Source organism: Perognathus longimembris, chromosome 4, assembly GCF_023159225.1.
Source record: "Perognathus longimembris pacificus isolate PPM17 chromosome 4, ASM2315922v1, whole genome shotgun sequence".
Classification (NCBI taxonomy): domain Eukaryota; kingdom Metazoa; phylum Chordata; class Mammalia; order Rodentia; family Heteromyidae; genus Perognathus; species Perognathus longimembris.
In genome coordinates this window covers 84,637,926-84,652,029 of record NC_063164.1, presented here as the reverse complement: position 1 = coordinate 84,652,029, position 14,104 = coordinate 84,637,926, and the positions used below count along the sequence as shown (strand labels likewise).

The 14,104-nt window shown below is 42.1% G+C and overlaps 1 protein-coding gene across 1 annotated transcript in view; it reads right to left on the bottom strand.

Annotated features, from left to right (window-relative positions):
• The window catches only part of Tmem163 (transmembrane protein 163), a 222,799-nt gene that overhangs the window by 76,370 nt on the left and 132,325 nt on the right, over positions 1-14,104 (bottom strand). Inside the window, exons 3-4 of the mRNA XM_048345598.1 lie at positions 5,099-5,142; positions 3,576-3,667 (exon numbers count right to left, since the gene is read on the bottom strand). Of these exons, the coding sequence (XP_048201555.1) occupies positions 3,576-3,667; positions 5,099-5,142 (136 nt within the window). The remainder of the gene's footprint in view (positions 1-3,575; positions 3,668-5,098; positions 5,143-14,104) is intronic.

Here is a 14,104-nt window from a genome sequence, read left to right as displayed (position 1 = left end):
TAAGACTGAGACGCAGTCATAGGGTATGAGGCTAGGGACCATTTCAATACTCTGCATTGGCAATTTCAAACTCAAAATGAATTTGAGGCTGTGGTCTGATTCAGAAAAATAAAAGAACTAAACACTATTGGCTGTTTCTCAATTCCAGTATTATTTCCTAGCAACTGGAAACCAATGAATTTTCCATCTATGCCCCCACAGAACCCATTTATACTCCGTGACCATCAACTATCAGCTTCTTGTCTAGTAATGACTTCATTAATTTGGTACTTCCATAGGTTGAGCCAGAGATGAAATAATTATACTAGAAAGATGTGGTGGTGGTCTTTTATAATCCCAATCCTTGGGAGGCCAAGGAGAATTCTTGTTTGAAAATAGCCTAGACTACATAATGAGACCCTGTCTTAAAAACAACAAAACTTTAAAGCCAACAGTATGGAAGACTGTATATCATTTGGATTCTTGGGTTAAGAATCTCCAAGTTGGGCTGGGGATATGGCCTAGTGGCAAGAGTGCCTGCCTCATATACATGAGGCCCTGGGTTCGATTCCCCAGCACCACATATACAGAAAATGGCCAGAAGTGGCGCTGTGGCTCAAGTGGCAGAGTGCTAGCCTTGAGCAAAAAGAAGCCAGGGACAGTGCTCAGTCCCAGAGTCCAAGCCCCAGGACTGGCCAAAAAAAAAAAAGAATCTCCAAGTTAACTTAATATCCATCCTTCTACTATCCACCACGTAAAACTGGTCAAGCATCACCTCTGTGTTTGGCTTTCTGGTAGTACATATATTGTCATTGTTGTTTTTAATGGAGGCCATTTGAGGACCAAAGACACTGTCATCAGCCTTGGCTTGGGAAAACCTCCATGCCACATGTGAATGGTCAGGATTGTCAATTCTACAGAGAAGCCACAAGAATGTGTGGCTTTGTGACTAGTATGTTCGAAAATCATTTTTGCAGAAAGAAAATAAGATTTTTTTTAAGCAAGCATGAAAAAAGAAACTGGAAACCGCACTTAATTCTTTCTGGAATTATAAATAAAATTTTAAATAAAATTCAGCATTATTAACTCTAAAGACAGGCCAAGGATAAGAGCTTTCTCCTTATATTACTTTACACATATTTCTCTAAGAAAGAAATATAATGTACAACACAGGAAAAATGTAAACTTCTACAAGCCACATTTTAAAATTAAAAAGAAAAATTTCAATATTTTAACCTAATATATTGAAAATGATCTGATATTAGCATGTAATCAATAGGGGTTTTTTGGCATATGTATGTGTGTGCACACACGCTCACACATACATACCCACATACCAGTACTAGAGCTTGAACTTGGGGCGGTGCACTATCATTTTCTTTTTCACTCAAGGCTGATGTTCAATCACTTGAGCCACACTTCCAATTTCAGCTTTGTTGCTGGTTAATTGGAGATAAGAATCTCATGGGCTTTTCTGCCCATGCTGGGTTTGAACAGCAATCCTCAGGTCTCAGCCTCCTGAGTAGCTAGGATTACAGGCCTGGACCAGCAGCACCCAGGCTCAATGTCTTGTTTTTAATTAGTAAAATGTTGATATTGTCTTTAATTGCTAGGTCTTTAGCATCTGATGGGTATCTTACACTTAAAACCCCTCTCAGTTCAGATGAGCCAACCTCACCTGCACTCCATGGGAGAGTGCCACTGCATAACCAAGCCCAGTGTTCGTCACACAATATAGTTAGTAGCAGCTTTTGAAGTCCAAGCCTGTTTCTAGTTTGCATTATTTAGATTGTTTTATAGGATTCTTCAAATCCCTACCTAGAAGGTTGGATGGCTATATGACCTGCTCCCTCACCCTAATGTAATCATCATTTAAAATTTTACAAAATGTACTGTTTTAATTTTTTTCAATCATAAATTAACTTTTCTTAAAAAATTAACTATCTAAAACACTATCATCTCACAAGTCAAGTTTGATATCTTATTACTATCTTTTTTGTGCCAGTCCTGGGGTTTGAACTCAAGGTCTGGGCACAGTCCTTGAGCTTTTTGTGCTCAAAGTTAGAGCTCTATCACATGAGCCAGAGCTCCATTTTTGGATTTTTTGGTAGTTAACTGGAGCTAAGAGTCTTGCGGGTTTTCCTGCCCAGTTGGCTTCAAACCATGATCCTCAAATCTCAGCCTCCTGAATATCTGCACTTACAGGAATATGTCACCAGTGCCCAGCTAAGATTGATATTTCCTATTTGCAAAAAGAGCTGGCACAATCAACATAAATATTTAACATGTAAAATAAGTTTTTGTATACCAGCTAAAACCAACAATCAAGTGAATTAATATTTGCTCTCATGTTGTCATTTTTCAGGAGCTTTCATTTCAGGACATTTACTCTCAAATACATTCCTGCCTGAATCTCCTGGCACGAAGAGATAGTTCATGCTTCCTCTGTGTGATTTGAGGACCTCATAGCAGGAGTATTTTCTCTGCACATCACCACAAATCACAGGAGGACTTGCTATTACACCACCCAAAAACTGCATAGGCATGATGTAACACTACCAAGCCCTGTATACACACACACTCGTGTGTGTGCATACAGACAGATATTCACACGAGTCACATATATACACAAAAGCATATATGTATATGCATGTAATCACAACAATCTCAAGAAGAATTTTTGTTTTCCTGCTTTTCCAGATAGTGGCTCGGAGAATCTCCATGCCTTTTTCTCTAAGTCATGGTTATCCAAGCCAAAAATCTAATTGTGAAGGTTGAGTATTTGCCTAGGATATTGAGTTGGAAAGGAGGGAAGAAGGGATATGAGAAAGAAGGAGAGAGGAGTGAGGGCGGCAGAGGAGAGATAGAAAGGAGAGTAGGAGATATGGAGGGAGGAAAGAGATGGAAAAAGGGAGAAAGGGAGAGGGGGACGGGGGAAATCTGACTCAGAGCGATGGAACAGAGAGAGGGATGGATGATGGAGGAATCTGATTCTGACTCTGGAACCTGGTCTCTTTTCACCGTAAGGACTACAATGCTGTAAAGAGACAGAAGTTGAGACAAAGAGAGAGAAAGAGAGAGAGTGTGTTGTGGTCATATACACAAACCTCTCATAGTCAATTTCTCCCCCAGCCTTTTAGTAACCTCCTCTAATATAGACAAGGGTAGAAGGCAAGTATTTAATTTAAATAATTTAAATAATTTAAAATTCCACCAAGATGTCTTCTGTAACTTACAGTGATGAATTCATTTTACTTAGAATGGTGAAAATAACCATAACAATCCAAAAACAATGAAGATTCTAACAACAAAAGGGTTGGGGGGGGTGATTGGGAGGGTTGATGGGTAGACAGAAAATAGCTGGACCAAAAGATAGACAAGCAAATCTTTGCTTCAAACCATGGAAGAGAGAAATACCAAGGTACATGTGTTCTCTCTGACCATTCTAGGAAGGACCTGGCCGGTAGGTGACATAACACTAGCTGTCCCCCAAGGCAACTTAGGACAAAAAGCTAGGTGATATGTGCCAAGGGCCCAGTTACATGGCTTTCATTTGCAGGGTGTCTGCAGTCTGGGCAAAAGTAGGATCCACTTACATGTACTCTCTATGGGCAGAGTGCACAGCGGCTGCATTGCTGTAACGCCACAGGACAATCGCTGATGACAGCACATCCAGGATGGCATCAAACTAGGAGAAGGAGACACAGTGTTAGTGGCTTTCCAGAGCTACAGGGCCCAGCGAGGAAGACAAAGGGCAACTGTACTGTGACTCAGAGTCCTGGAATGAGGACCTCACATCAACGAGGTTTCTGGAGAGTCTGGAGTCCTGCTGCTCTGCTACTGCGTGGTGGGTACTGTCCCCCAGAGCCCCAGGCTCCCAGTGCTCTGAAATATGGGATGGGGGTGAGGGGTACACTCTTCGGAAATCTGTAGGATTGATGTCTATGGCAGGCAAGGCAAAGTGCAGCATTTTTAAGTACATTCCAAAGGAAAGATTGCAGGTGCAGATTCCATTTCTGGTTCTTCATGGTACTATTCTACCTGGGCTCAGGGGTGAGGGTGGGCCATTGTAGGGCTCTAGGAAGTCCACCAACACTTTGATTTGCGCACAATCCAGTGTTTTTGTTTGATGACAGCAAGCCAGAGAGAGAAGGAAAGGAGAGGGTGGTGGTGGGAAAGCTTGCTAGAGAAGGAAGACAAGGCACGTGTATGTGTGTATGTGTGTGTGTGTGTGTGTGTGTGTGTAGTCACATATGTGTTTCTGGCCATGTGACATGTATAGCATGTCGGTCTGTGGTATGGGGGTAGGCATGTGTGTACAAGTGTGTGTGATGTCTGGGTATCTGTGGCCTGTGCTTGTGATAGATGTTATGTGTGTATATCTGGGTGCATGAAGCCATGTGTTGTTTTCTGAACAGAGCATACTCTGTAAGATTCTACAAAGACTCTGCAACATCCACAAAACATGAAGTTCTTACAACAGAGGGCAGAAGTGGTTTGAAGAAGCACACATAACTTGGGGTACAGAAACCTACATCTATCCAGGAAGGATAGTGAAAGGGGCTTGCTCCCCTTGAGTCAGCATACTGTGTATCTCAGCTTTCATTTCACAGGTACAAGCACTGGGGACAGGGGAAACACTGTCAAGTTTTTTCAATATACCTAGGCTACAAGAGATTCACTCTCTGTGACTAAATTCTTCCAGGAGGCTGGTCTGGAAAGCAGGGACCCCAACTTGGGCTAAAGACTGACTACCCTAATGTGAACAACTTCAATCCTAATTCCTATCCCCTCCATCTATACCAGTGACCAGAAAAATCTCTCTCCAGTACATGTCAGGCCCACACACAGCCTGGAAGGGAAGGGGGGCTAAAGCAGACTCTCAACCAACCACTTTGTAGAAAATGTGACCATTTCACCTTTGAGAAATAAATGCTCTTATTGCAGTTTATTTTAATTAACTTGTAATTTTTATAGAAGCTGTTACTATAAAAGCTGCATTTCTCATGTCAAGCTCTTTGATGCTACCCACCCTCTTATTTGAGAGCTTGGAGAAAAAATGGGTTCAGGGGGAAAAAAACGTGCAAAATTTCATGAAAGTACATTTCAGGTTACTTACTGCAAACCCAAAAGCAGAGGCGCTGTACCTCATAACGGAGACAGCTAAAAAGAAAGAAAATATTATTCAGAATATTTGAAAAACCTCATGAATAATGGCTCTCATTGGTGTGGCAATTAATAACATTTGATATAGCCTATTAAGTATCAATGGAAAAAGTCCAAAATAAAATTTTAAATTCCTGTCTTTGTAAAATATGAGACATTAAAAAAAAGTAGAGAATAAAAGATTTCTATACTAATGCCTGGGACAACTTTCTTTGTGTGTTCAGAAGCATCAAAGGGCAACATCAGAACAAATGACCTCAGCACTTATCCATATGATGAAAGGAAACTCCAAATTTAGAAAGTGATTAACAGACTAGATGTTAAACAGAAAAGATGTTAAATTTTCAAAGTGAAACAGCAACCTTAATTCTTCCCATAAGGGATTATGCGTATCTCATTGCTACCAATAACAGAGAAAAATCTTTTGACCACCCTCCCACCCCCAACTTTATACTGATAGACATTAATGTAGCTATTTATAGAAACAATGAAAAATGAGATTAAAACAGATGTCTATAAGCACAGTTATAATTAAAATATTTATCTATAATAAAATATGAGGAGGAACAAGTCAGTTGAGTGTATAATTCTGATCGGGGCCAGAGCAATGTCCAGCTTCAAACACTGTCCCCAGATTGATTCAGTAAAGGCTACTCTCCAAGCCAAAGCCACATTTAACCAGCTGTGTTAACCTCACAGCAGTAAACCCCACCTATGTATCAGCTTTGAAGCATCTTGCCCCAGGCATTCCAGGTGTGCACCTGTGGAGCTAAAGAGGCCTGAGGCACACAAGTCAGCCCCTAGGTAGACTTCCATTTAGCTCCTCACAATGTCCCTTTCCTAGGCCCTCATTGCTATCCCATCCACATGATTCAGGGACAGGCCCCCACCATGATGGGGGCACTTAATCCAAAGTGAACTGAACACTGTTTATTCTCTGTGACCTAAGTATTGAGACAGATCCTCTCTGGTCAATTTATGTAGGCAGACCTACAATGTTACTAGCCATTGTTTGCTATAAAGACTTCTGTGCAGAAAAACAAGCATGGGGCTCACTAACACTGGAAAGACAGAAGCACAGGCTCTCCAGGATTTTTGTGTATGTGTGCCTGTCCTGGGGCTTGTTTCTAGGCCCTGTGCTTGAGCTACTTTTGCTCAAGGCCATCACTCTCCCACTTAAGCCACAGCGCCACTTCCTACTTTTTCTGAGTACTTTATTGGTGTTAAGAGTCTCACAGACGAGGGAGGAGGTAACAAACAGTACAAGAAATGTACCCAAGGCCTAACATATGAAACTGTAACCTCTCTGTACATCACTTTGGCAATAAATAGGAAAAAAAAATGAGAAAACCTAGCATTGAGTTAAAAGCAAAAAAAAAAAAAAAAAGTCTCAGACTTTTCTGCCTACACTGGCTTCAGTGATCCTAAGATCTCAGCAAGCTGAGTAGCTATGACTACAGCTGGATTTTTACATATTCCCTGATGCCCAGCCACACTGAAGGCCTCAGGCTGTGTGAGACTAAGTACAGTCTATTAAGTCTCTGACCTTTTCTGTCTGTGACATGAGCTGCCCCAGGCAGCCCTGCTGTTGCTCTTGCTGGCCCAAGGAGTGGGGCAGAGCCAGCTGTGCACAGGGCTGGCTGCAGCTTTCTTGGCAACACAGGTGTGTGGTACACAAGGGTCTTGAGCCTTCCATAGAGCATTAGCTCACAGACCACACTGGCATGAGCAAACCAAGAAGTGGCTCCCTTGGGTTGGTGGGGAGGGTCCTGCCCTGAGCACAGAGATAGTCTTATAAAATCAGGTTGTAGTACATGCTCACTATGAACTGAGTATAGCAAGGTTTCCCAGAAGCGAGCAAAAGAGGATGGCTGGGTTTTTATTACAGCCTGTCTTTAACTATCTTAGCTGAGCTTTGGGTGGAGGGGGTGGCCTTTGTAGAAATCAGCAGTTGAAATGGATAAACTCCCACTATCAATACCTATAACCAATGAGAGGAGAGCCTCCAGGGAAAAGATCCCATCTGAGCTCGCTGGAGTGCTCTGTCTGGACTGGGAGCCAAGGGGATGGCATGTGTGGAGAGCCCCTCCTCAGGTTTGACTTGAAGTCAATTTTTCTATGAGTTATCTAATAATACAAGACATTTCTATGGTAGACTACATATTTCAAACATGTAGATATGTGAGTCTAGTGAGAAACACAAAGAAACTCATCTCAGGATCTGGAATCAGAGGACTGATGGGGTTTCTTTGGCTTCATGGGATTCCATGTGTCAGACAAAAGGGGCTTGGGGTGTTGTTTTTGTGGTAATGGGGATTAAACTCAGGGCTCTGCCACTTGAGCTACCCAAGTCCTTTTGGTTTTAGTTTTTCAGATAGGCTCTTGCACTTCTCCCTGGGCTAGCCTCAGACTGCGACCCTCCCATCTCTACCTCCTGAGTAGCTGGGATAATGGACACATAGTGCTATATGCAGTGCATACAACACTGCCCAGATTCCCCCTCACTACCACTACCACATGAAGGATTGAACTCAAGGCACTCTTGCTTGGCTTTTTGGCTCAAGGCTGGCTCTCTACCTCTTGAGCCACACCTCTATTTCCAGCTTTTTTGCTATTTAATTGGAGGTAAAAGTCTTACAGACTTCAAACCATGATCCTCAGATCTCAGCCTTGAGAATAGCTAGGATTACAGGTATAAACCCCTAGCCTAGCCCCCATTATTTCTTGCAGTAGCAGAAGGGATTGAATTCATGAAGTCCAGTGTCCATAGTTCCAAACACATTTGGAATCACACTGTCAAGTCTGTTTGTATGAAGTAAGTTTGCCCAGTGGGTGGATAATCTAGAGTACATGTGGAATATTAAAATTGTTCTCTTTCCAATATACCAAGGAAAATGTGAGCAAGAAGGTTCCAGGTTAACTCAGAGTTCTTATCAGAGATGGGTCATTTACTTATAAATTACCTCCCTCTAATTTCCTTGATGACATGGAAAGGGAGAGATGCCAAAATTGCATGGGGATTTAAGAGCACACCAAAGGGCTCTCCACCCAGCCTGATTCTGCCAGCTTCCCTTTGCAGCCCACTCCTGGCTCTTGCTACTAAATAACACAAGTAGTCATTAGCACAGGATCCAAGTGGAAGGGCTCAGGTGGCCTTTTAAGAATTTATGAAGAGTGTCAAGTAAGAACTTCCATTTTCTTTGGTCCCTAACTCATCAAAATGAAGAATGAACTCAACAGAAAGGGTGAGTGGATTAGATAGGCCTTGTTCACAGGAAAAGACAGAACAAATCTGGAGTTTTTCATTATAATACTTCCACTTCTAAGACAGAGTTCCACGTGGAAAAGTGCAGGCCTGGCCCAAGATGGACACCCAAGACAGAGATGAGCAGAATGGTTCCTGAGGAACATTTAGCTGGCCCCAAAGCAGCCACCAGCCCAAAAGAGTTCAGCGTTGCTTGTAAGGCAGGCACCAGATTCCACTAGATTAACAGACTTGAGCCCTGTCACCAAACAATTATGCTTCAGATCAGCAAAATCCACGAAGAAGTGAGCCACCTGTGAAGCAGAGCTCTCCCATGAGGGTTGCTCCTCTTCAGGCCAAAGCCATACTGCCAAAAACAAGTCACTGGGCTGTGGGCATTCCAGTGCAGAGTCTGCATAAACACAGTCAGTGGCATATCCAACTGACAACACTACTTTCCACCACCTCCACTTCATCCCGATTATCACTGTGACCAGAAGCTCTTAGGAAATCCTCAAAGAGGGTTTCTGCTTCTCACATGTGAGCCCATTTCCCTTACTCAAAACTTCAGCCTGTCCTTGGGGAGCACACTGGTGGCCACCAAAGGGGTGCGCAGTTACAGGGCCTAGGACCCATGCCCAGAGAGATTTGTCCTGGGCTCCCCACCCCCACCCCCATCCCCACAATGAGACAATGGAAATGCTTTGCCATATGATTAAGCTGGATTTTCACATCTGAAAGATGTATGCTAGGGTGCAACAGGCTGATCTTTTTTTCTGTTTTTTGTTGTTGTTTTGTGGTCCCACATCCAGAGTTAATTATTCAAAGGCAAAATTAAATGAGTCAATGAAAACCTGTCAAGTTTCTTCTGTCTTTTTGCTGAAAATACTAGAAGAATATCTTTTTTTTTTTTTTTTGGCCAGTCCTGGGACCTGGGCTCAGGGCCTGAGCACTGTCCCTGGCTTCTTTTTTGCTCAAGGCTAACACTCTGCCACTTGAGCCACAGCGCCCCTTCTGGCCATTTTCTGTATATGTGGTGCTGGGGAACTGAACCCAGGGCCTCATGTATACGAGGCAAGCACTCTTGCCACTAGGCCATAGAAATAGATTTAGCTGCCTGTAGTCCTTCTCAGGAGGCTGAGTTCTGAGGATTCATTTCAAAGCCAGGCAGGAAAATTCATGAGGCTCTTATCTCTAATTAAGCATCAAAAGGCATAAAATAGAGCTGTGATTCAAGTGCTAACCTTGAGTAAAAAGCTCAGGGACAGCATTTAGGCCCCCAGTTCAAGCATCAGGACTAGAACAACAATAACAAAACAAAAACAAAAACAAAAGTATATTTAGAAGAATAACAGGATCTACAGTGAACTTCACATGAATGGGTATGAACTGCCTTGGAATGTTTGCACACACAAAAAAAAGGGAAAAGTCAGAAGAGAAGAAATACCAGGTAACACCAAGTGAACCTCTAGAGAAGCATGACATCTCTCCCCACATTCCACAGACTCATCACCCAATAATTTCCTGAAGCTATTTTGAATTGTTTCCGTGCGTGTGTGTGTTTGCGTGCGTGCCTGTGTGTGTTGGTGTTGGAATTGAGGGCTTGAGTCTTTCCCATAGTTTTTTCGGTCAAAGCTAAGTCTCTACCATTTGAGGCACATATCCACATCTGGCAGACTCAGACTTTTCTTCTTAGACTGGCTTTGAACTGAGATTCTCAGACCTCAGCTTCCTGAGTAGCTAAGATTACAGCTGTGAGCCACTGGTACCCATTTTGAGTTGTTTCTGTGACTACAGCTAAATAGATCTTATACAATATACCTGCACGTGATAATCCTACATTCAACCCTTTCCTCTAGAACCTAACAAGTAGAAGATTACTTTGTACATGAAAGGTTCATCGTAAGTTCATGGGAATTGTAAATAGCATAACATTGGATGCAAATCTAAATGTCCAGTAGTAGGGTGATGAATATGTATGGTCTATTTGAAGGACAGGCTTTGTGTAGCTATTATTAAAATATGTACAGCATTCTGTTGCTTAATGCTTATAGTATCTATCAGGCAGTGTAATTATACTGATGGTAGACAGGTTTTGGCTTGATGCCAAGAGTGATGGGTACCATGGGAAAGGATGGAAAAAGGGTCTGGAACAAGGGAAGATTCTCAATGGGGGAATAGGAAGAGGTTTCATTGTGATGATGGCATTTCAGCAAGACTTTGGAGAGGCAAGAGTGAGCCAGTAGTTATCTATAGGAAGAACCTTTTCGGATAACAGGAAGTCCATGAAAAAAACCCTGAAGTAGAGCACTGAGCATAATGGAGGCCCTAGGCTAGAGTCAAATGGAGAATGTAGGCAGTTTCATGAAATAATTAAGATAAAATACAAAACAGTGCATGTAAAATGATAAGCTTTATGATATAACTGCTTTAAAAATGCATAGATGCCTGGGCTACACAGCAAAGATGATCTAAAAAAGAAAGGAGAGAAGAGGTGAAGGGAGGGGAGAAATGAGGGGAGAAGGGAGAGGGGAGAGAGAGGCAAGAAAGAGAAAAGAAGGGGGAGAAGGAAAAAGAAAACTGAAAATAGAAAAAACATCCTAAGATGTTAGTGGTTAATCTTTAAGGGATGGGAATATTTGAGACTTTTTATTTGTTTTGTACTTTTCACATTTTCTACAACCATTGTATATAACCATTCAAATTAGAAAAAGAAATCAATATTATTAGGGAAAAATGATCCAATTCATTAGGAAGTAATCAAAAGTCTAAAAGGAAATAGCAAAAGCTAGATTTACTGAGAGGTTTACAATGCTTATCTGGAAGCAGGAGGTGGTTGAGCTTGGGGTACTTCTGGCTGGGGGAACATTACCATTCATGATTTTAGTTTTATGTTCCTGAATCCATCTTTATATATATATATTTTTTTTTTTTGTTGTTGTTGTTGTTGTTGTTATCTAGCTGAATTACAGAGAGGTTACAGTTTCATACATTTAGGCATTGGATACGTTTCTTTTCTTTTCTTTTTTTTTTTGCCAGTCCTGGGCCTTGGACTCAGGGCCTGAGCACTGTCCCTGGCTTCTTCCCGCTCAAGGCTAGCACTACTCTGCCACCTGAGCCACAGCGCCCCTTCTGGCCGTTTTCCATATATGTGGTGCTGGGGAATCGAACCGAGAGCTTCATGTGTAGGAGGCAAGCACTCTTGCCACTAGGCCATATTCCCAGCCCCTGGATACATTTCTTGTACTGTTTGTTACCTCGTCCCTCATTCCCCCCTCCTTCCTCCCCCTTTCCCTCCCCCCTCCCCCCTATGAGTTGTTCAGTTGTTCAGTTCATTTTCACCAAACAGGGTATCTATCCAAAAGACCACAAACATAATCACACTAAAGCCACCAGCACAACAATGTTCATCGCAGCACAATTTGTCATAGCTAGAATCTGGAACCAACCCAGATGCCCCTCAGTAGATGAGTGGATCAGGAAAATGTGGTACATATACACAATGGAATTTTATGCCTCTATCAGAAAGAATGACATTGTCCCATTTGTAAGGAAATGGAAGGACTTGGAAAAAGTTATACTAAGTGAAGTGAGCCAGACCCAAAGAAACGTGGACTCTATGGTCTCCCTTATAGGGAATAATTAGCACAGGTTTAGGCAAGTCACAGCAGAGGATCATAGGAGCCCAATAGCTATACCCTTATGAACACAAAAGATGATGCTAAGTGAAATTAACTCCATGTTATGGAAACGATTGTTATATCACAGTTGTAACTACTTTCAACGTGCCATATGTAACTGTAGCCTCTATAATTGATGATATTCCTGTATCACCTTCCTGTGGTTGCACCTATACTATCTCTGTATCTTATCTGAGTATATTGGAAACCAGGTATACTGGTATTAGAACTAGGATATTGAAAGGGAATACCAAAATCAAGACACACAGGGTAAAAAAGGACAAACAACTACAATAGAATACTTACAAACTGAATCCATCTTTTTAGGTCAAATCACCAACAAAATCAGGTTGTTAATGGCCCACAATACTCAAGAGGGTGCTGTGGAGGGCGGAGCAAGCCAGGGTCCAGAACACAGGCAAAATGTCAATCCTCCTCTGAGCAATCACACCTCCCAGGAGTTGGCAGGTCCAATGCTAGACTTTTATTTAAACATCAATGGGGGAGATTTAAGCATCAATAGGGAGGAGGAGGCGAGAAGTGCAGAAGTATACAAACAACAGAAGTCTTAAGTAAATATTTATATAGGTCTGGTTAAAAGAACAGATCTCTTTTTCAATAACTCACACCAGGCCAAAAAACATGTTAGCTGGAAACTTAAATTCAAACAGAAAGACAGCTGGAAAATTAAGGGGACCCAGGCAACCCATTGTTAAAGCAAAGGCAAATGCAAATCTGCACTGAATAAGCAGCAAGCTTTAAAGGAAGGTCTGCAAGGCTGAGACAAAGAGCCTTGAAAAAGCAGAAAGGGACATGGCAGCAAGACAACCAAAGATCAATGCAAGAGCCCCTCAACATTCAAGAGAAAGCTGTTTCAATTGTCAGCTAGATTTACAGAGACAAAGAGGACCCATCTGTCATTCTCTCCAACATCAAGCAATAATTATCTTGAGCCTTAGCACTCTTTAGCAATACCCCAGGCCCCATAACACCTCCAAGTTGTTAAATTATGTGACCAGTAAAGCTCTGCTAATAAATCAATCCCACTTTAATTAGAGCGCCTCCTTCACTCAGATGCTTGGCAACCATCTCAGCCACAGCCAAAATCCAAACCCACCTGTAGCACTTCCTTCCCCTATCCCACTGTAGGGCAGGCTTGCCCACTCCCAGCTAGGTCTCAGAAGAAGAGATGGAACTGAGACAAATTTTCTTTGTGCTAATTTCAACAAAATCTCTAATAGGTACCTGATTCTACCCCTCTCAAATAACATTATCAATGACTGCAAAAGTAAGTGACAGGTTGAATTCAGTGAAGAAGGAAAGGCTTTAAAAAAAAGGGGGAAACAGCATATGCTGGTAATCAATGAGGAGGATAAGATAGAAGGATCATGAGTTCAAGACCACTCTGGGCTGTTTCTTTTCTCTGTATATCACCTGTATAATAAATTTTTTAAAGGGTATGCATGATGGCTCACATCGTTGTTACTTGAGGAAAAGGAGATTGGGAAGATTGTAGTTTAAGGCCAACTCAAGCAAAAAGTTCCTGAGACCCTATGTCAACCAATGGCTAGATGCACAGGTTCAGGTTCAGCATCCCAACTATTTGAGAGGCTAAGATTAGGAGGATCATGTTTCAAGCCAGCCCAGGCAAAAGTTCAAGACTATCTCCTAAGTAGAAAACTTTATGATACTCCTTACATCTAAGAGCCAGCACAGTGGCACATGCGTACTATCCTAGCTAGGACTGGAAGCCTAAGATAGGATCCAGGTCAGACACACACTAAGGCAGTAAGTGACTAGTAACTAGTGCAAAAGAAGGGCTGGCGGTGTGGCTCAACAATAAGAACATCTGCCTAGAAAATGGAAAGCTTTAAGTTCCAAAGCTGGTACCAAAAAAAAAAAGTCTCAATGATATAAACTTGCTACATTAGCCTAGTGAATATTTGTAGAGGTAGGGAAAAATTATCAAGTAGAATCTTCCCATTTTCTCTTCCCAGGCCTTCTAGGGATGCTCTGGGGATAGGTGTGGTTACTG